General features: G+C 45.0%; 2 protein-coding genes across 2 annotated transcripts; both read right to left on the bottom strand.

Moving 5' to 3' along the window:
- Positions 1–198: 198 nt before the first annotated feature.
- Positions 199–12,064, bottom strand: zfyve9b (zinc finger, FYVE domain containing 9b). The gene is given in 16 exon segments (XM_039001154.1): positions 199–360; positions 645–824; positions 957–1,062; positions 1,314–1,476; positions 1,901–1,981; positions 3,788–3,938; positions 4,232–4,336; positions 4,541–4,623; positions 5,321–5,545; positions 6,348–6,503; positions 6,649–6,771; positions 7,252–7,439; positions 7,955–8,063; positions 8,199–8,298; positions 8,487–9,343; positions 12,001–12,064. Coding segments are annotated over 16 exon segments (2,853 nt in total).
- A 624-nt stretch (positions 12,065–12,688) lies between these two features.
- btf3l4 (basic transcription factor 3-like 4) lies at positions 12,689–15,805 on the bottom strand. The gene is made up of 6 exons (XM_039000827.1): positions 15,730–15,805; positions 15,062–15,129; positions 13,912–14,025; positions 13,459–13,660; positions 13,169–13,228; positions 12,689–13,075 (listed from the first exon to the last, which is right to left on the bottom strand). Exons 2-6 carry the CDS (start codon positions 15,113–15,115, stop codon positions 13,029–13,031), a joined length of 477 nt encoding a protein of 158 aa, XP_038856755.1. The 5' UTR covers positions 15,116–15,129; positions 15,730–15,805; the 3' UTR covers positions 12,689–13,028.
- Between the last annotated feature and the right edge of the window lie 7,208 nt (positions 15,806–23,013).

Here is a 23,013-nt window from a genome sequence, read left to right as displayed (position 1 = left end):
GACCACTTACCATCCAGCCACCCTTTCTTACAGGTTGGCTGAGACATATATCCTGGAGGTGAGTTACTATGTCCCATGAAAGAGCTTGCTCCTCCAACCAATGCTGTTTTGAAGCTATCAAACTCACACCAGCACAAATGGAGAACCAGGAGAGAGGATGATGTGGGGATGAGTGTGTGCACTTTGACCCCCTTTCCCCTAGGAAATGTTCTCCAGGATATAGAAAATGAGCTCCATGACTAAGGGTTCTTCGCTCCTCTTGCGCCCCCTGCTGTGGATGATGGGGATCAGCACGGTTTCCAGGGCGTTGAGGTACGGGGCTGGGAGGGGCAGGCCGTTACTGCCGGCCACAAACCCCACCTGGAACATGGAAAAGCGATGTTAACCACCACACATCTATGGGTTCAACTGCTAGCTTTGGTAATATTATGCAGGCCTATATCCGATCACTATTTACATAAAGAATAACTTTATATTAAAAGGTGGTCAACCACTTACATATTAGTCATTCAAGAAATATTACAACTATTGAAGTCAGGCAGGAATAACGTGATATACAATTTCAACGATTACGTTTCCTCAAAGGTCTAAATTGGCCAATGACCTACGTGCAGTATCTTCATCCTAGCCAATGGCGCCCTCACCTGGTGGGAGTCCAACGTGACGCGCAGCCCCAGCTTAGCCATACCATCCTCCTTCAGCAACTTGAGGTGTGGGCCCAGTGCCAGGCAGAATGCCCGGGCCAGTCTCTCTGTGAGCCTGCTGTGTTCTGTATGGTGGTCACCCTGGCTCTTATGATGACCCCCCTTCTGTAAGGAGAACACCTGAAGGACACAAGACAACAATGCACTTAGAGAATACAGTAATAAAGAGGCTTTGTGTAGGAGTCAAGACTAGTGGTTAGATGTGCCCTAGATATTCCCTAGATATTGTTTGGTCCAAAGGCTGGGGTTAACCTCTGTCCAGCGGATGACCTTTCCATTGGCCTTGTACTCAGACTTCTGGAACATCTTGATACTGCTGATGGACTCCATGGACTTGCCATCAATGGGGCTAATAACCCTGCAAAAAACACACACACACACACACACACACACACACACACACGGTAATACAAAGTTGCAGGCAACGGTAAAGAGTAGCCTACATCGATAGAGAATGGTTAATGGGCAGGGGGCTCACAGGTCTGAGACAGACTTGGAGACTGGATGAAACAACAATGGGTTAGTGAGAGGTTAAAGGTAGTATAATGATAAGATACAGAACTAGCCATGGAACACTGATCTGGGCAGATGTAATGACCAAATCATTACCCCTTGTTTACAGTGCATTCTTTCTCTTGCCATTGGACCTGGACATGCTCTTGGCTGTCTGATTGGTCGATCCGCCCACAGGAGATGTTGTAGTCTTTCATCTCCCGTAGCGACCGGCGAAGCTCCACCATGGTCTCCACGGTGATCTGCACCATCAGCCCATCTGGAGAGAGGGACAGCAATACAGTAAAACACACACAGACAGCAACAAGGACATGCACACTCACCTGCACATACATACAGCCACACTCACCTGCACATACATACAGCCACACTCACCTGCTCATACAGCCACACTCACCTGCACATACATACAGCCACACTCACCTGCACATACATACAGCCACACTCACCTGCACATACATACAGCCACACTCACCTGCACATACATACAGCCACACACACCTTGAGTGCACATGGACACACAGATACACACAAACATTGAGAGACTCTAAATAAGGAAATCATATTTAGGATGAAAGTTAGTAGTAATGTCATAATAAGACTATTTCTGTATGTGAATAGTTGAATATGATTAGTAAGGTAATGTTCCAGATCTAAATGAAGATACACAAGGATGACAGTACCTTCAACGATGCTGGATTTGGCCAGATATCCTGATGCTGCTTTAAGGGCTCCACTGAACAAAAAAAAGCAGGAACCAGTAACTGAAACAAAACACAACACCACATATCACCACTTGACTTGTAAACTTAACAAAAAAAGAAACGTCCTTTCACTGTCAACTGTGTTTATTTTCAGCAAACTTAACATGTAAATATTTGAATGAACATAACAAGATTCAACAACCGAGACATAAACTGAACAAGTTCCACAGACATGTGACTAACAGAAATGGAATAATGTGTCCCCTGAACAAAGGGGGTCAAAATCAAAAGTAACAGTATCTAGTGTGGCCAGCAGCTGCATTAAGTACTGCAGTGCATCTCCTCCTCATGCACTGCACCAGATTTGCCAGTTCTTGCTGTGAGATGTTACCCCACTCTTCCACCAAGGCACCTGCAAGATCCCGGACTTATTTTGGGGAATGGCCCTAGCCCTCACCCTCCGATCCAACAGGTCAGTCCGATGATGCTGTGACACACCGCCGTAGACCATGACGGACCCTCCACCTCCAAATCGATCCCGCTCAAGAGTACAAGCCTCGGTGTAACGCTCATTCCTTCGACGATAAACGTGAATCCGGCCCTCACCCCTGGTGTGACAAAACCGCGACTCGTTAGTGAAGAGCACTTTTTGCCAGTCCTGTCTGATCCAGCGACGGTGGGTTTGTGCCCATAGGCGACGTTGTTGCCGGTGATGTCTGGTGAGGACCTGGCTTACAACAGGCCTACAAGCCCTCAGTCCAGCCTCTCTCAGCCTATTGTGGACAGTCTGAGCACTGATGGAGGGATTGTACGTTCGTGGTGCAACTCGGGCAGTTGTTTTTCCCATCATGTACGGATGTACCAATCCTGTGCAGGTGTTGTTACACGTGGTCTACCACTGCAAAGACGATCAGCTGTCCGTCCTGTCTCCCTGTAGCGCTGTTTTAGGCGTCTCACAGTATGGACATTGCAATTTATTTCCCTTCCCAGTCCTCATGCCTCCTTGCAGTATGCCTAAGGCACGTTCATGCAGATGAGCAGGGACCCTGGGCATCTTTCTTTTGGTGTTTTCAGAGTCAGTAGAAAGGCCTCTTTAGTGTCCTAAGTTTTCATAACTGTGACCTTAATTGCCTACCGTCTGTAAGCTGTTAGTGTCTTAACGACCAATGTTCATTAATTGTTTATGTTTCATTAAACAAGCATGGGAAACAGTGTTTAAACCCTTTACAATGAAGATCTGTGAAGTTATTTGGATTTTTTAGCTGAGTTTAGTATATAAACACCTTCAATATTACAGTTGGACTAACCAAAAATAATGACAGAACTAAGCTTTCTCCACCTGTATCTTTCACGGGATGATTCACCCTCTCACATGACACCACATTGCCCTCCAGTGGTGAAAAAAGTGGTAGCTAAGGCACAGTTCTTGCAGTGAGCGCGTTTAAAAACATTGTAAATCACACATACGATTTTCCCTAGGCTGTCAAAGGCCAGATACATTGTGGGTGTTATCTGGCAGTCAATATTAAATCTCTGTACCATAATCTCTCCCTCCCTCTCCCTGATTGTAGGTGATGTGCTGCTTGCCCCTGTGTAGCATTCCTTCTCTACTGGTGGTTTTCGTTGATTACAGGACAGGCAGTGGACTCTGTCTCAGTCTCCCTAATAATCTCTGCAACCCAGAAGTAAAATCTTGCGTAATTTGTTCAGATACGTATTTGTATTTATTAAGGATCCCCATTAGCTGCTGCTAATGTTGAGCAACATTAAGTCAGTTATATACAATTTGAAATATTACATGCCCATGGGAGATTACGGTTTCCCCTAGTCCACATCGCCCTCTGTTGATTCTAGGGGCACTCCCACCTTTGCGAGGGTGATTGTGGATGCTGATGGCCTGGGTCTGGTATTCGCCATTGTCCCCCTGAACACAGATGAGGTGGGAGTCTGCCGCCACGTTGAAGCATGCCCCCATGGCCAGCACATGCTCATTGGACTTATTCAAAGCCTTCATCAGCTGAGAAAGAGAGAGAGATTATCGATGATCTATTTCACTTGCTTTGGCAATGTATACATATGTTTCCCATGCCAATAACACCCCTTGAATTGAATTGAGAGGTGAAAGATAGAGAGAGAGAGAGAGAGAGGTGGAAGGGTGGAAAGAGAGACATGATTGATATCAACCCTTGATCTATTGATGAAAGAGTTGTTTATAAAGGAGTGCTTTATAATTTATATGCATTTATAACGTCGTATTCATTACAGTTATTATAAAGCGTAACCAAGTGCTGCTTCATGGTTTGCCTGTACCTCATCATAGCCGTTGGTAGGGATTTTAATGCAGGTCCTCTGAGCTTCCAGATCTACAGTGAGTCCAGGCACCACTGGCAGAGTGTACCGGTAATTCCTGAAGTCCTGGTAAGCAATGAGGGAAAAATGTGTGATTCATTAGGCCCCAAATGGAAGAAAACAGACCTAAACAGAGAGGGATTTTCTGAACTCGTCCAGTAAGAAACGCTCCATTCATTTTCCGTTGTAAAACATTTTGGTACGGTGTGCCCTAATGAACAGAACCTTGGTGTTGATTGTTGTTAGTGTAATGAGAGGCAAGCTACTTACTACTAGTAGTCTCATGATGGTGTGGCCGGTTTCCCCAAACAGAGCCTTCCTGAAGCGCACGCTGTACAGAGGACAGGGGTAAACTGGAAAGGGAGAGGAACGCCTTAATGGGAGGACACTGGACGTGGCCGTCAAAAGCTGCACACTGTGTCTCTGATGCATGCAGGCGCACACACACTTTCTCACGCACTTACTCACACACGTATTCTCTCTCACACACTCTCTCTCTCACGCACTCACTCTCTCTCGCACTCTCTCATGCACTCACTCTCTCTCTCTCTCTCTCTCTCTCTCTCACACACTCTCTCTCATGCAATCACACTCTCTCTCTCTCTCTCTTTCTCTCTCTCTCTCGGCTATGCTCACTGAGTCTGTACATAGTCAAATATTTCCTTAATTGTGGGTCAGTCACAGTGGTCAGGTATTCTGCCACTATGTACTCTCTGATTAGGGCCAAATAGCATTCTAGTTTGCTCAGTTTTTTTTGTTAATTATTTCCAATGTGTCAAGTAATTATCTTTTTGTTTTCTCCTGATTTGGTTGGGTCTAAATGGGTCTCTCTCTCTCTCTCTCTCTCTCTCTCTCTCTCTCTCTCTCTCTCTCTCTCTCTCTCTCTCTCTCTCTCTCTCTCTCTCTCTCTCTCTCTCTCTCTCTCTCTCTCTCTCTCTCTCTCTCTCTCTCTCTCTCGCCACACATCTCTCTCTCGCCACACATCTCTCTCTCGCCACACATCTCTCTCTCGCCACACATCTCTCTCCTGCCTCCAGAGCGCTGACTCACATCTGTACTCAGCCCCCAATCTGAGCATGAGGCGCAGGGGGAAAGCCTTGGCCCAGGGCACCTCAGCCCGGTGGATCAGCAGGCCAAAGAGAAAGGGCTGGTTGGGCATAGGGAGACCCTGCAGGGACTGGAGAGTGGAGCGCACCCAGAGGAACCCTGCATGCTCCTCACAGCCCAGGAAACTACTGGAGAACTGGGAGAGACCCAGGTGGCTCAGTACCTTGCCTGCAGAAAGAAAGAGAGAGGGGGGAAGGGGAGCGAACGAGAGAGAGAAAGAGAGAGATGGAGGGAAAAATAGAGATGGAGGGAGGGAAAGAGAGATAATCAATGACTGTACAAAACATTAGGAACACCTTCCTAATATTGAGTTGCCCTCAGAACAGCCTCAATTTGTCCGGGTATGGACTTTACAAGGTGTCGAAAGCGTTCCACAGGAATGCTGGCCCATGTTGACTCCATTGCTTCCCACAGTTGTGTCAAGTTGGCTGGAAGTCCATTCGGTGGAGAACCTTTCTTGATACACACAGGGAATTGTCTCAAGGCTTAAAAACCCTACATCCCAACCCGAGCACTCCGTTCCGCCACCTCTGGTCTCTTGGTCCCTCACACCCCTACGGCACGAAAGCTCCCGCTCAGCCCAGTCAAAGCTGATCTCTGTCCTGGCACCCCAATGGTGGAACAAGCTTCCCCCTAAAGTCAGGACAGCGGAGTCCCTGCCCATCTTTCGAAACCCTACCTCTTTGAAGAGTATCTTAAATAACGTTCAGGTTGCACCCAACACTGACTTTGTTGATAACTACTATGTTGAGGGAAAATGTACTTGATACTATTGTGATGTGTTGTTGTCTCACCTAGCTATCTTAAGATGAATGCACTAATTGTAAATCGCTCTGGATAAGAACATCTGCCAAATTACTAAAATGTCAAATGGAAGGAAAATGGGACTCTTTCAAGACCTGCTTCAGAGCTCAATCCAGTGCTGATCAATGGTAGCTAACTTGCCAGACCACGTCAATACCAGTCTCACCTGTGAGGGCGTCCCTGTAGAGCTGTATAAAGTGGCTAAAGATGTCTTTGGGGAAGCTCTTCTCTTCGGGCAGACATTGCAGCAGCACCACCACTTCCACCTGGCCTACCGCGTGCATGCCCTTCGACGTCACACACCAGCACTTCCTGTTTACATCTGGGGAAAGCCAATGAGAGGTAGCGCTTCAATGTGAGGTCACATGTGATTTGAATTATTCCATAGTGAGCTAAGATGAAAACATGGTGTCACACAGTGTCAATAACTGAAAAAAGGTTGAATGTTGAGAGAAAATGTCACATACAGTTGACTAGCTTGACCATGGCCAGTAGGTTGGCGTTGAGGACAAAGACCAGGGAGTTGGGCCTGCCGCTCTCCAGGTCCTGGATGAGAACCCTCTCAGAGGGCCTTTCCTCCACTGTGTAGTCTGGTGAGACAGATGAAACGGTGACCTAGACATCCTTAGAAACTATTCAAAAGAAGTGTCCATTTGACAATCCCAGCACAGTGAACTAGCCGGCCATTAGCATCTCCTGTAGCTAACTACCTAATGCTATGACAATCCCAGTACAGTGAGCTAGCCTTCTGCATCTCCAGTAGCTAACTACCTAATGCTATGACAATCCCAGTACAGTGAGCTAGCCTTCTGCATATCCTGTAGCTGACTACCTAACCCTATGACCCTCAAACTCAACCTCGAAGCCAGGTCCAGTTCCACTGCGTTTTTTCGTTGTTCCCCTCTAATTAGGGACTGATTTAGACCTGGGACACCAGGTGTCTGCAATTAATTATCAGGTATAACAGAAAACCAGCAGGCACCGGTCCACATAGGGTAGGGGTTGTGAGCTAGCGGTTAGCTAAAGTGAGCTAGCGGTTAGCATCTCCAGTGTTGGTAGCCTGGTTGTACCTCCTTTGACTCCAGTAGAGGTGAGGATGGGAGGGAGGCCATCCAGTGGGATGAGGTTGGCAGAGCTACTGATGTGGCTACTGACCAGGGTTGCTGTACCCCAGCCACAGGGCCCACACACCTCCTGCAGAGGCTATACGGAGAGGGGAGAAGAATACTTTATTAATCCATACAAGACAGACATTGGTCTTCTGTTGTACCACACACACACACACAGTGGCTGGAGCAGTGGGCAGCTACTAGTACCACACCAGTGAGCAGTTTAGTGGTTAAGTGCCTCGCTCAAGGCCACAACTGCAGGTGATGGCATCTAGGACACTCTCAACCAGATGTCCCCCTGTCAGACATGGGATTAGAACCAGCAACGACCCACTTCTCTAGCCTCGAGGCTCTCGGCTACCTGCTGCCCCAAGGAAGAGGAGAGAAGGAGGAGGAAGGAAAGAGAGAGAGAGCTTATAGATTACTTTGGGTTATGGATATCAAAGGTATCAACAGAAAGACTGATAGTACACTACATGTGAGCACATCCTCAGATATTTTATGTACATTTCAAATCAATTGCATTAAATGAGTCTGGTCTGACAATGTTTTGTTACATACATTGAGCAGGGGCGGCCCCTGTGCTATTGGTGTCCTCCTGCTGGTCTGTGGTGAGCCAGTGGCGCTTCTGATTGTAGCAGCTATACTTCTCCTCAATAATAGCGGTGAGAAGGTGGGGCCTCTGATTGGTGTACAAGGAGCAGAGTCTGATTTCTCATTGGATAGGATTTCATCAGCAAACCACACCCTCCTTCTCCCCCTGGGAGGGGTTCCTGAAGAAAAGAACAAAAGAGAGAGTGTCAATAATATTGACAGGAACATGTTTCTACATGTTGCACCAATGAACTGTGTAAAACACTGTTTTTGCCTGTAGTGTTATGGTAACAGTGTTGTCAGCTGATACTCACTTTTCACTAGAGTTGAGTGACAGGAGACACAGACACGCCCCTCCTTCCCATCCAGGTGTGTTAGTCGGAACTTCAGACCGGAGCACAATGAACAGAATACCTGTAGGGGACACGCACGCACGCACGCACGCACGCACGCACGCACGCACGCACGCACGCACGCACGCACGCACACACACACACACAATCACTAACAGAGTCAGCCTCCTTTCTCAGGGACAAGAGACCATAGACAAACATGCAATCCCTTCTTAATTGAAATACAACCAAGTGGTGTAAGACCCTCACCTTGCCACAGGCGCGGCAGTGGTGCCTTCTCTTTGTGAAGGTGAACCTGACTTCACACATCATACAGACCAGCGTATGGGCGTCAGGGACCCACACGGGGGCCACCTCCCCCAGGGTAGTGCCTCGCTCCCTGGACAGAATGCCCGCGGGGCCGGCCTGTAGCTCATTGTCTGGATCCACTGACGGAGACATAGGGGAAGGACTGCAGTCCCCCACAGCTCCCTCTTCACTGTCTGCCTGTGCTCTGTTGGCATTAGTCTCATCAATAGTTAGCCCATTGGCTTTGGTCTGGTTCTGAAGCCCCAGTCTGGGCCCCTGGGTATGGCTGCCTTCATAGAGCTCCTCCACAGGACGATCAGACGTGTCGTCCAGGTCAGGACTTATGCCATCTGAGCCACTGGGTGAGTCCTGCAGCTTACGTTCACTCTCTTCCAGCTCCTTCTCCTCAACCACAGAGTCCTCCTTGTAGGAGGGCAGCTGAGGCCTCATCTTCTCCTCCTTCATCTCCACCTCTGGCACAGCCGCTTTGGAGGGTATGAGCATCAAAGGGGTGGAGGCCTTCCCGAAATGCCTCTCTCCCCATGTGGAGAGAGTTGTCACAGTGCAGTTCCCCTCCTCCAGCTGTCTCATCAGCCTCTGAGCGGGGGTCTCTAGTTGGGAAATGGGACCCTCTTTTGTCGCCCCCGGGCTCAGGACCCCCTTTGAATGGACTTTGGATTTTGCAGGGGACTCTGATCCGATGTGACCACAGCCCAGCTGTCCTGACTTTGTGACATCACCATCTTCGAGCATCAGCATACAGGGTCTGTGGAGCCAGTGGTGCTTAGCATCTATCAGAGACGGAGCATCTGATTCATCTGTTCATACAAAGACGTGGATGCGGATCAAAACCATTGGAAGAGAAACGTCAAATGAACCTGGTAAAAACATTCTGCTTCACGCCGAGAGAAAAAACTGGCTATAAGGAACATAAAACATTTAGTCCACAAGCGCATACACGCACTCATAAAAGCATTCGTTGTATGCATGCACACACACACACACACACAGACAGACAGACACACACACACACACACACACACACACGATGACCATGACCCCAGATTCGACCGGCTGTGTTCCTAGGTGGTAATTTGCCATTTATCTTGTCGCATCTAATAGGTTGAACCAGATTTATATATATATGGCTCTAGGTTAAATTATCCACTGACTCCAACATAAGTGCACTGTTGTCCTTGAGAGAGATATCTACGTCCCAAATGGGACCCTATTCCCTATGAAGTGCACTACTTTTGAATAAATGTTACTTTTATTTAACATTTGAGTTAAATAAAGGTTAAATCAAAAAAATGTAATAACCAGAGCCCATAGTGCTCTGTGATAAAGTAGTGCACTATATAGGAAATATGGTGCCATTTGGGATGGAGGAAGATCCAGAGAGCCAGGTAAAGCTGACTCATTCTCTGTGTGTGTGTGTGTGTGTGTGTGTGTGTGTGTGTGTGTGTGTGTGTGTGTGTGTGTGTGTGTGTGTGTGTGTGTGTGTGTGTGTGTGTGTGTGTGTGTGTGGGTGGGTGGGTGGGTGGGTGGGTTGGTGGGTGCGTGTGTGTGTGTTGGGGCCCAGTGCACTACTTTTGTGAAAAATGTAAACAATGTATTTGAGTTTTTACCAGCATTTGTAACTTCAGTCTGATAATTATCTGTATCTGTATAAAACAGTTAATCTGATAATACTTGTGGAATATAAAAATACTTGCTTGATATGTTTTCCAGTTTCTTGAAATACTTTGCAAAGCAACTCTATGTGAAAACTGAAATGATCTATTCATTCCTTTTCGTAGATGCTCTTATCCAGAACAACTTACAGTAGTGCAGACATTTTCATACTGGTCCCCTGTGGGAATCGAACCCACAACCCAAGCGTCATGCACTACCAACTGAGCCACATCCTCACATTGCATCATCACAAACCACTTGATGGCTCAATGTACTCAATTAATGCATTGTGCATTATTTTCCTTCATGGTGATGAAAAGCCTGCAGGTACAACCCTAGATGACAAGCCTATGTACAATACAGTAATGTACACTTACATTAAGTGGTTTGTAAGGATGGTAAATTAGTACTGCACAAAAAGTGGTTGTTTTCCACATTATTTGATTAAGAAAAATATTTAATTTGACGTGGACGTTTTGTGTCTTTGCCCATAACTTTGAACCTTTTGATATAAATGTTTGAGGACAGGGTTTTGTTCTTTCTAGATTCCATTAGAATGACAATTGCAGATCAGGGACAAGGCAACAACTCTTAGAATTCTAACTATTGAATCCTACAAGATACTGTTCTCAATTATAAAATGGGTGATTCGAGCCCTGAATGCTGATTGGCTGACAGCCATTATATATGAGACCGTATACCACGGGTATGACAAAACATGTATTTTTACTGCTCTAATTATGTTGGAAACCAGTTTATAATAGAAATAAGGCACCTCAGGGGTTTGTGGTATATTGCCAATATACCACGGCTAAGGGCTGTGTCCAGGCACTCTGCAACAGTCCTTAGCCAAGGTATATAGGCCATATACCACACCCACTCCGGCCGTATTGCTTAATTATACAACTACTGCACACACACAAAAAATTGCCAGCACTATAGACGTCTATATCAGTCAGCTAATACTAGCAAAGGCCCAGTGCACTACTTTTGTGAAGAAAAAAAAAATATATATATATATAGCACCCCTACTTCCCCAACAGTGGCAAAATTGGATGTTATGTAGCCTGCATTGTTATTATACATTATGAATCAAGGTGTATACAAATAATTATAGGCCTAATGACAAGATCATGAATGGACAAAAACACAAATTAAGGCAATAATAATTTAATTCTATATTGTTTAAATATTTTACTTCACTATCGACTGAAATGCGCCAAAATGTTATTACGGTGAGAAAGAAAATCAGATTCATAATTCTGATTTTGGGATATGCTGTGATCTCTCCTCGGTTGGTTATTGCCTCAATTGCACAATTTCACATAGCCTTTATTGGCGTTGGTGAATTATTTTCGGGGTAAAACTGCATTGCAGCTTCAACCCCGTTATCGCACCCCAACCCTTCCATTCATGCTGACGATTACTAAACAACAATAGGGCCCAACCTATTCAGCTGACTGAGCGTTTGCGGCACGGAGACTCAGTATCCAGCATACGTGCAACTGTTTTAAATCCCCTCTCAACCAGCGAACACGGCAATGCGACATTTGCTGCTCATCTCGCGTCATTAATTGTTGCAGAGTAATTAAACACAATATTATCTTTATCACGCTATTTCCAAAAATAGTCGTATTTTTCCAGTAATTCATATAGGCTGAACGAATATTCTCACTTGTGCTTCGATCTGTCGTTCTATGAATGTGTCGCGAGCGGCAAGACGCATGATTGCAGATCAGCTACAATTTCCCCTGATTGAAATACATCTTGCATCTCTATACAATAGAATTAAAAACCTTACCGTCTGTCAATGCACCCAAGAGGCTTTCATTCTCATCGTCCCGGGCACTGAAGAACTTCAACATTTTGTAACAGTGGCGAAGAAAATAAGTAAAACAGTCTTGCTCACTATCAGAGGGAGGATTTCCCTCTATTCCCCCCCTCTCCTTCTGCCCCTTTGCAGGTCTTCTTGAATGAACTCAAGGATGTCCTCATATGTCCTTTTCTAAACCAGTGTACAGTAGACCACAATGTACAGTAGACCACAAGCCAGTTTAATTTCATCAAAATCTTGCTCTCATTTCTAGACAAGTGTCTACTGCACATAGGAATGAATGACTCCTGATAAAACATTTAAAAAGTATTTATCCCAGTGGTTAAAGTCTTAGATCATAATACAAGTCATGTGTACATGAAACCTCAGAAAGAAAACATTTGTCTAAAAATACAACCACGAAAGGCTTTATAACCATTATCTTTGACCAGTGATATTATCATCCAAGTCAGTCTGATATCCATTGCACGGCCTGATGCTGGAGTTGAATGAAATACTTGAGTTTAAGGCAACACCTGATTTGATTTAAATAGTGACAAAAAAGCTATGCATCTTGATACTACAATAATGAACCAGGGTGGCAGACATTGTGGAAATTGTAGTTTCCAAAAACAAAATATCCCCTTTCAACAGCTAGAAAGACAACAGAACCATGTACAAAATGTTAATCACCTTTATTTTGTTTCATAAACAAAAAAAAACTTTAAAAAAAAAACTCTGAAGACTAGCTTTATTTAAAGACCACCGCAATCCTGATCGAGACTGACAATGTGGTGAAAAGTACTGAACTGTTGACCAATGTGTTGGGAGTTTAAGTGGACAAGCCAGTCTGATAAGGGCTGCATCCGTGGGCCATTTCAAAATACACAAGTCTCCGGTTGACGGGATAGTGTTTGAAATGATATGTCTTCATAGCTAAAAGTTAAAACACCGGAGAAGTTGCCTTTCTTAATTGAAGTTCCAGTCCTTGTATCGGGTCTTGAGGGGAAGATCAATCAATTTGCCTCGTTCTTTGATGCTTCGTCAAAATTCTCCACCAGGTCTGAAGAGAAAGGGAGAGCAAAACAAAAGGATGGTTTTACAGGTTGAAATGATGTGAGGTTTCCTCTGAAGTCTTAAACAGAATCATCCTTACCTGGGACGTCATCATCTTCTTCTTCAATATCTTCTGCTTTAGGGGCTTTGTTGTCGAGCACTGAAACAAAATAAGAAATTGTACGCAATAAGCATCAAGACGTTCTTTGGGTCTCAGGTTGCAGAATAATCGCCAGGGGTGTATTCATTAGTGCACACAAAGAAAGCTATAGCAAAAGTTTAACAAAAACAAGAGTTTCTATTGGACAAATTCAGGTAGGTCCCAACGTTTTTTTTTACCCGTTTGGTTCCTCGTAAATACACCCTAGCCTACTGCATCTACCAACCCACCTTGCCGAGGGAACTGCTCTGCCAGTTTACGCAGGCTGGTGAGGCTGTCGGCACCCAGCTGACTGAGGATGCCCGGGAGCATCTCTGTGAGCTGTTTGGTCTCGGCGTGGCCGGTGATAGCGAAGGTGTTGGCCGACAGAGACGCCTGCACTTTGGGGTTGTTGAAATGGATCACTGTGCCGTCATCCTTGATCATGTTTACCTAGTGACAGAGCAGGTGGGGGTTTCGGTTACTTCAGATTCTACTCAAAGTTTGGTGCCCAAAGTGACTGACATACAAGACTGTAGCCCATGCAAGAGTCTTCAGAAGTGCAGTCGTTTCATTCAAATTAACCTATAAACTGGAAACAGGAGTCTCAAAGGAGTGAGGAAATATATATGAAACGTGCAATGCGTGTGTTACAATACATTATCTACGAAATGCAGACATGTGAAATGATTGCTGTTGCTTACTTCTTCAATACCAGCAATGTTGTTTACAGCTAATTTCTTTAGCGAACTCTGAAGTTTTTTGTCATCGGCTGTTGCCGTTCTGTGTACGACCTTCTTCTTCCTACGTGCCGAGCCCTAAAAACAATACAGGGAGATGTAAGAACATACTTAGAGGTTAAATACAGCAGGGGTGTATCCAGTCCTCAGACCTCCATCTGGTGATTTTTACCAGGCCGAAAGGCCTCCAAAATTAAGAGCAATTAAAAAAATAAAATAAACTAAGACAGCCAACACAGCGGTTCTCAGCAAGGACAGTGTTTGAACACTCCACGTGTCTATATATCCTTCAATGGCACGTGTGTGCGTCTCATGTTGTAGCCCTGGGGTATTCAATTCCGAGTCTGGAGGTCCGGAGTACTGCTTGTTTTCTGTTCTACCTCATAACGAATTGCACCCTCAGCTGGGGGTGTACAACAGAACGATGTTCAATGTTTAATTTTACAGAAACGGCCGTCTGAACGACCATTTGAAGAACGGCGTGATTATGGTGGCCCAGAGGGCGATTGTCTATGGTGTGCCGCACGAGTTTTGCGATATTAAAATGGTCACACCCATAAAAAAGGCCACACCTCATCAACCAGGCGCAAATATACCTCAAAGGCTGTTGAAGACTGTGCACAACATTTTGGGGAAATGTGTCGTTCAGTACAAACCGTCACGCAATGTAGCAAACGTTGAACAGAACACACCCCTGGTGTCTCATGTCTAAATCAGTCCTTCATTACAGGGGGAGAATGAAAACTCAGTGGCACATGATGTGTCGAGGTTCAGACTTGAATTTGCGTGGTGAAGCCCATAGTTCCTAAATCAGGGGTGTGTTCAGTTCATTAAACGTTTATGTTGCGTGACTGTTTATACTGAACGATACCTTTCCCCAAAACGCTGCACATGTCCCTCAATAGTCTTAGTAGTACATATGTTACTGTTCAGTGGGTGTGGCCGGATCAATATGGGTGTGTGAGCATTTGAAATCGGCACACTCCTGTCTCCATAATCACATTCTTCAATTGGTCGTTCAGAACTGCAGCGTTTTTGTTGAAATTACGACTGCACACCGTTGCTGTCCATTTCAAGGGAAGTAACCATCACTAAAGATTGAGAATTCTCTTACCTTTCCTCCTATTCGGACCTGGGCTTGAAGTTTCGCTAATTTTTCTTGGTTCATGTTGCTAACGTTACCTGGGAAAATGAGGGGTTATGAGTTAGAGTAAAACATGACAACTTATCTGTTTTCAATTGGAGGCAGTCAATATGAGTTGGCAACTTAACAATCAACTATCAGTAAAACAATGTGTTCCATAGATGACCAGTGTCAGATAACCGCTCCACTCAGGTTAACGGGATTACAACCCCACACAGCTGCTGCTAACTAGGATAGCTAGCTTACTATGTTAAGTTATGAACCCTTTATCTAGTTAGCTAACCACACTTAACATGGAGGGTGGGGGTGTAACTAACTACGGTGAACAGTAAGTAGCAAACACAAGAACATGCAATTTGAAAACTAGTTCAATCCACGTGCGACACCTTTCACAAAATATGGTGTCTGTCGCCGACGTAATATAAACAAATTGCCAGATATAGCTAACCTTAGCTAGCCAGGCTAACGTTAACCAGACAGACTGGCTAGCAAGCTAATTTAGTGGACTTGCTGGGTATCACACGAAGTGTCAACGCCTCTTTTCGCCTAAAATACTTCGTTCCCGGTCAACTATCAAACACACATGTAATTGTAGACCACAAAACCTCTCATATTTACGTAAACACGATATACCATACCTGATCCGAAGATATCCGAGGAAGCATGCGACAGCGAAAGATGGAGGATGACTATGAGCGATAAATGACGTAACTCACCATATGACTAATATCTTCTTCCGTGGTATCATAAAACCTTTATGAATCCCCCTACCGCACAGGAGTAGTATAAAGGGGACTGTCTGAGACAACATTTTGATAAGATTTCTTTGTTAAAATGCAATAAAACAGAACTATTCGAAGTCTCTGTATAAACAATATCCTTCATCACCTATCCATCACTGGAAATGAATTTGAACTTAATAACTTCTGCCACCTGCCACCATAGCCTATAACCAAGACACCATCAAGGACCCCACACACCCCAGCCATGAGATGTTCACTTCCTTTATGTCGGCAGATGCTATCGGAACGTTAGTTCTGATACCAACAGGCTCAGAGACAGTTTCTATTTACAAGCCATCAGACTGCTGGACACTTGAACTAGACTGGCCACCTGCACTGACTCTCTCCACACACACACACACACACACACACACACACACACACACACACACACACACACACACACACACACACACACACACACACACACACACACACACACACACACACACACACACACACACACACACACACACACACACACACACACACACACACACTCTTATTTACTATTGCACAATTTAAACACTTGTGACCCAATGATACATATGTAAATATTGTGCTTTCCTTTTTGCTAAAATGTCTATTCTATTGAGCATTTTACTATATTTCCGTATTCTTATTTTTACATTTTATTTCTTATTGTTGTTGCATTGTCGAGAAGGAAACTGCAAGTAAGCATTTTGTTGAATGGTGTATACCACGTGTATCCTCTACATACGACCAATAAAACTTGAAACTTGCTACACACCAGCGGTAATCAGTCTGGAAATTAGTATGGGCTCCCGAGTGGCACAGTGGTCTAAGGCACTGCATCTCAGTGATAGAGGTGTCACTACAGACCCTGGTTTGATTCCAGGCTCTATCACAACTGGCTGTGATTGCGAGTCCCATAGGGCAGTGCACAATTGGCCCAGTGTTGTCTGGGTTAGGCTGTCATTGTAAATAAGAATTTGATCTTAACATACTTGCCTAGTTAAATATAAAAATTACGAGCCTAGAGTTAGTGCTATCTGGAATCCTTGGAATGTCCCTACACTAACCTTAATTCCTATTCTTTACCATAATAACCCTTACCTTAACCGTTTCAATTTTCAACTTCATTGGGGTGACGTGAGAGTTGGGAAGTTCAAATGATTCGTTTTAGACTTTCCCCATACTGCCCTATGTAACAGGGTTTTATTGGTGATTCCCTTGCCACTTTATTGTTAAGCCAATGGGTTTTTGGTTTTAGTTTTTCTTGCCTTCACCTACTCAACATGGCATCTTATTGGCTGGTTTGCGTAGCTTGCTTACGAGGGAGGATGTTTCAGTTAGAATCGTCCCAGTGAACAAGCACCAAACCAGCGGTAAGTTGTTGGTTGCAAAGCACTGTACCTCAAAAGTGATTTTTATACTCCCAAGTGATGATTTAAATGTACAATTTATATCAATTTGTTTGTAAATGTTATGCGAACATCACACATAAGATGCAGTGTTTTTTGGAGAATATTGGTTGTGCATTTTGTTGTAAAGAATTCCCGCCAGTACTAGCTAGCAATTTACTGTGTCTGGTGGGGGGGGTTCATATATTTTGTACAGTGCGTGAGTGCAGAGTTGGATGGTGAGCCGTGCATTGCATGACGTGCAATTTTGTGCTGTTCCTATCAGGTACATTGTTAAAGATATTATAATGTAACAGTATAACTTTAAACCGTCCCCTCGCCCCGACACGGGCGCGAACCAGGGACCTTCTGCACACATCAACAACAGTCACCGACAAAGCGTCGTTACCCATCGCTCCACAAAAGCCACGGCCCTTGCAGAGCAAGGGGCAACACTACATCTAGGTTTCAGAGCAAGTGACGTAACTGATTGAAACGCTACTAGCGCGTACCCGCTAACTAGCTAGCCATTTGGGTAACGATGCTTCGTGGGCGACCGTTGTTGATGTGTGCAGAGGGTCCCTGGTTCGCGCCCGTGTCGGGGCGAGGGGACGTACTAAAGTTATACTGTTACATTGATGCTGTTGACCCGGATCACTGGTTGCTGCGGAAAAGGAGGAGGTTGAAAGGGGGGTGAGTGTAACGGATGTGAAATGGCTAGCTAGTTAGCGGGTACGCGCTAGTAGCGTTTCAATCAGTTACGTCACTTGCTCTGAAACCTAGATGTAGTGTTGCCCCTTGCTCTGCAAGGGCCGTGGCTTTTGTGGAGCGATGGGTAACGACGCTTCGTCGGTGACTGTTGTTGATGTGTGCAGAAGGTCCCTGGTTCGCGCCCGTGTCGGGGCGAGGGGACGGTTTAAAGTTATACTGTTACACCTACAAGGGCAAGATGCAGTAAATACACCTTTGGTCAGACTGAAAGACTGAAATCAGGCTTTGTAGTATCTGTTTTATCTTGTGACAACGTGTTATTAATTATTAAGTTCAGTTTCAGAGAAAAATGGAGTGTGACATTTGCACTAACTACAAAATCCAAGAGACTATGCCTTTGGGCAGACGGAGCAATCTTCTGGTCAGGCTCCGTAGACGGGCACATCGCCCACCGCTCCCGAGTATACTACTAACCAATGTACAGTCTCTTGACAACAAGGTAGATGAAATCCGAGCAACGGTTGCCTTCCAGAGAGACATCAGAGATTGTAACATTCTCTGTTTCACGGAAACATGGCTCATTCGGGATACGTTATCAGAGTCGGTACAGCCACCTGGTTTCTTCACGCATCGCACCGACAGAAACAAACATCTCTCTGGTAAGAAGAAGGGCAGGAGTGTATGCCTTATGATTAACGAGTCATGGTGTAATCATAACAACACACAGGACCTCAAGTCCTTCTGTTCACCTAACCTAGAATTTCTTACAACCAAATGCCGACCGCATTATCTACCAAGAGAATTCTCTTCGATTATAATCACAGTCGTGTACACCCCTCCCCCCAAGCAGACACCTCGATGGCCCGGAAAGAACTTCATTGGACTCTATGTAAACTGGAAACCACATATCCTGAGGCTGCACCTATTGTAGCTGGGGATTTTAACAAGGCTAATCTGAAAACAAGGCTCCCTAAATTTTATTTGCATATCAAATACGCAACCCGGGCTGGAAAAATTCAGAAACCTTGTTACTCTAACTTCCGCGACGCATACAAAGCTCTCCCTCACCCTCCTTTCGGCAAATCTGACCACGACTCCATTTTGTTGCTCCCAGCTTATAGACAGAAACTAAAACAGGAAACTCCCGTGCTCAGGTCTGCTCAACGCTGGTCCGACCAATCTGATTCCAAGCATCAAGATTGCTTCGATCACGTGGAATGGGATATGTTCTGGATATCGTCGAACAATAACATTGATGTATACGCTGATTCGGTGAGCGAAGTTAATTAGCAAGTGCATCGGTGATGTTGTACCCACGGCGACAATTAAAACCTTCCCCAACCAGAAACCGTGGATTGATGGCAGCATTCGCACAAAACTGAAAGCGCAAACCACTGCTTTTAAATCAGGGCAAGAAGACCGGAAACATGACCGAATACAAACAGTGTAGCTATTCCCTCCACAAGGCAATGAAACAAGCTAAGCGTCAGTATAGAGGCAAAGTAGAGTCGCAATTCAACGGCTCAGGCACAAGAGGTATGTGGCAGGGTCTACAGTCAATCACGGACTACAAAAAGAAAACCAGCCCCGTCGCGGACCCCGAAATCTTGCTCCCAGACAAACTAAACAACTTCTTTGCTCGCTTTGAGGACAATATAGTGCCACCGACACGGCCCGCTACCAAAACCTGCGGACTCTCCTTCACCGCAGCCAACGTGAGTAAAACTTTTAAAAGTGTTAACCCTCGCAAGGCTGCCGGCCCAGACGGCATCCCTAGCCACGTCCTCAGAGCATGCGCAGACCAGCTGGCTGGTGTGTTTACAGACATATTCAATCAATCCCTATCCCAGTCTGATGTTCCCACATGCTTCAAGAGGGCCACCATTGTTCCTGTTCCCAAGTAAGCTAAGGTAACTGAGCTAAATGACTATCGCCCCGTAGCACTCACTTCTGTCATCATGAAGTGCTTTGAGAGACTAGTCAAGGATCATATCACCTCCAACCTACCTGACACCCTAGACCCACTCCAATTTGCTTACCGCCCCAATAGGTTCACAGACGATGCAAATCACACTGCTCTAACCCATCTGGACAAGAGGAATACCTATGTAAGAATGCTGTTCATCAACTACAGCTCAGCATTTAACACCATAGTACCCTCCAAACTCGTCATTAAGCTCGAGACCCTGGGTCTCGACCCCGCCCTGTGCAACTGGGTCCTGGACTTTGATGGGACGCCCCCAGGTGGTGAGGGTAAGAAACAACATCTCCACCCCGTTAAACTTCAACACTGGGGCCCCACAATTGTGCGTTCTCAGTCCTCTCCTGTACTCCCTGTTCACTCATGACTGCGTGGCCATGCACGCCTCCAACTCATTCATCAAGTTTGCAGACAACACTACAGTGGTAGGCTTGATTACCAACAACGACGAGACGGCCTACAGGGAGGAGGTGAGGGCCCTCGGAGTGTGGTGTCAGGAAAATAACCTCACACTCAACATCAACAAAACAAAGGAGATGATTGTGGACTTCAGGAAACAGCAGAGGGAGCACCCCCCTATCCAAATCGATGGGACAGTAGTGGAGAAGGTGGAAAGTTTTAAGTTCTTCAGCGTACACATCACGAACAAACTGAAATGGTCCACCCACACAGACAGCGTGGTGAAGAAGGCGCAACAGCGCCTCTTCAACCTCAGGAGGCAGAAGAAATTTGGCTTGTCACCAGAAACACTCAAACTTTTACAGATACACAATCGAAAGCATACTGTCGGGCTGTATCACCGCCTGGTACGGCAACTGCTCCGCCCACAACCACAAGGCTCTCCAGAGGGTAGTGAGGTCTGCACAACGCATCACCGTGGGCAAACTACCTGCCCTCCAGGACACCTACACCACCGGATGTCACAGGAAGGCCAACAACCACCTGAGCTACTGCCTGTTCACCCCGCTATCATCCAGAAGGCGAGGTCAGTACAGGTGCATCAAAGCTGGGACCGAGAGACTGAAAAACAGCTTCTATCTCAAGGCCATCAGACTGTTAAACAGCCATCACTAACATTGAGTGGCTGCTGCCAACATACTGGCTGAAATTTCTCGTCACTTTAATAATTCAAAATTGTATGTAATAAATGTGTCACTAGTCACTTTAAACAATGCCACTATATAATGTTTACATACCCTACATTACTCACCTCATATGTATATACTGAACTCTATACCATCTACTGCATCTTGCCTCTGCCGTTCGGCCATTGCTCATCCATATATTTATATGTACATATTCTTATTCATTCCTTTACACTTGTGTGTATAAGTTAGTTGTTGTGAAATTGTTAGATTACTTGTTAGATATTACCGCATGGTTGGAACTAGAAGCACAAGCATTTCGCATTAACATCTGCAAACCATGTGTATGTGACAAATAAAATTTGATGACCACCGATTTGACCTATGACCACAAAGTCAAATAAATGACCATATGAAAAACAGAAAAACAAACAGAAAAGTTGGATAAACAAATTTAGATTGTAGTTACTGCAAAAAGTAAAATGTTGAAGTATAAACATTCTGCAACTTATGGCAAAAAAAATACTTGAGGGTTATTACAATACAACATTCAAAATACGAAAACGTAACTACATAAAACTTTTAATTACATGTAGTTTGAGATTTCTAACTGTTTCCATCAAACAGGAAAACAACAAGAAAGTTGTATAAACAGATTTAGATTGTAGATACTGCACTTTGCATTACCCATATAGGTGTAACGGCTTTCCTCTTCCTCTTCATCCGAAGAGGAGGAGCATGGATTGAACCAAGACGCAGCGTTGTGATAAGACATGATATTTAATAAACAAAACAGAAAACACGACGAACACTTGAATAATTACAAAACAATAAACGATGTAGACAGACCTGGACGACGAACTTACATGAAACACGAAGAACGCATGAACAGGAAAAATGACTACATAAAACGAACGAACAAACAAAACCGAAAACAGTCCCGTGTGGCGTAACATACACAGACACTGACACAGGAGACAACCACCCACAACAATCAATGTGAAAACACCTACCTTAATATGGCTCTCAATCAGAGGAAATGAAAACCACCTGCCTCTAATTGAGAGCCATATCAGGTCACCCTTTAACCAACATAGAAACACATAACATAGACTACCCACCCAAACTCACGCCCTGACCGTCAAACACATACAAAATAACAGAAAACCGGTCAGGAACGTGACATAACCCCCCCCTCAAGGTGCGTACTCCGAACGCACCACCAAAAGTCTAGGGGAGGGTCTGGGTGGGCGTCTGACCACGGTGGTGGCTCAGGCTCTGGGCGAGGTCCCCACCCCACCATAGTCAATCCCAGCTTACGTCTCCCCCTTAGAATGACCACCCTCATTTTACACCCACTTAATTTAACTGGTAACTTTAAGATAAGAGGTGGGTGGTTCTGTAACGGAATTCCTCCTCCTCTTCATCCGAAGAGGAGGAGCAGGGATTCGACCAAAATGCAGCGTTGTCATAGGACATAATGAATTTATTGAACAAGACAAACGAACTATACTTGAATAACTAACAAAATAACAAACGAGGTAGACAGACCTGGACATGCGAACTTACATACAACGAAGAACTCACGAACAGGAAAATGACTACACAAAAGAACGAACGTACAAACAAACCGAGACAGTCCCGTGTGGCGCGACAAACACTGACACAGGAAACAACCACCCACAACAAACAATGTGAAACAACCTACCTTAATATGGCTCTCAATCAGAGGAAATGAAAACCACCTGCCTCTAATTGAGAACCATATCAGGTCACCCTTTAACAAACATAGAAAAACATAACATAGACTACCCACCCAAACTCACGCCCTGACCGTCAAACACATACAAAATAACAGAAAACCGGTCAGGAACGTGACAATAGGTGTTTAATACCATACAAAAGGCAGAGTGCAGTATCTGCATTTTAGGGGGCATAAGTCAAATCAGTGCTCATGGTTGATATGCATAAAGTATTACTCAATAATTGCATTTTCACT

The sequence above is a fragment of the Salvelinus namaycush genome, chromosome 9 (assembly GCF_016432855.1).
Source record: "Salvelinus namaycush isolate Seneca chromosome 9, SaNama_1.0, whole genome shotgun sequence".
Taxonomy (NCBI): Eukaryota; Metazoa; Chordata; class Actinopteri; order Salmoniformes; family Salmonidae; genus Salvelinus; species Salvelinus namaycush.
Note: the sequence above shows the minus strand (reverse complement) of the source record. Positions and strands in the feature narration are given on the sequence as shown.

Coding starts and splice junctions, on each gene's coding strand:
- btf3l4 (XM_039000827.1), bottom strand. CDS start 15,115: ATGAACCAAGAAAAATTAGCGAAACTTCAAGCCCAGGTCCGAATAGGA. Junction 13,661..13,911: donor ACATTGCTGGTATTGAAGAA/GTAAGCAACAGC, acceptor CTCTGTCACTAG/GTAAACATGATCAAGGATGA. Junction 13,076..13,168: donor AGAAGATGATGACGTCCCAG/GTAAGGATGATT, acceptor CTTTCTCTTCAG/ACCTGGTGGAGAATTTTGAC.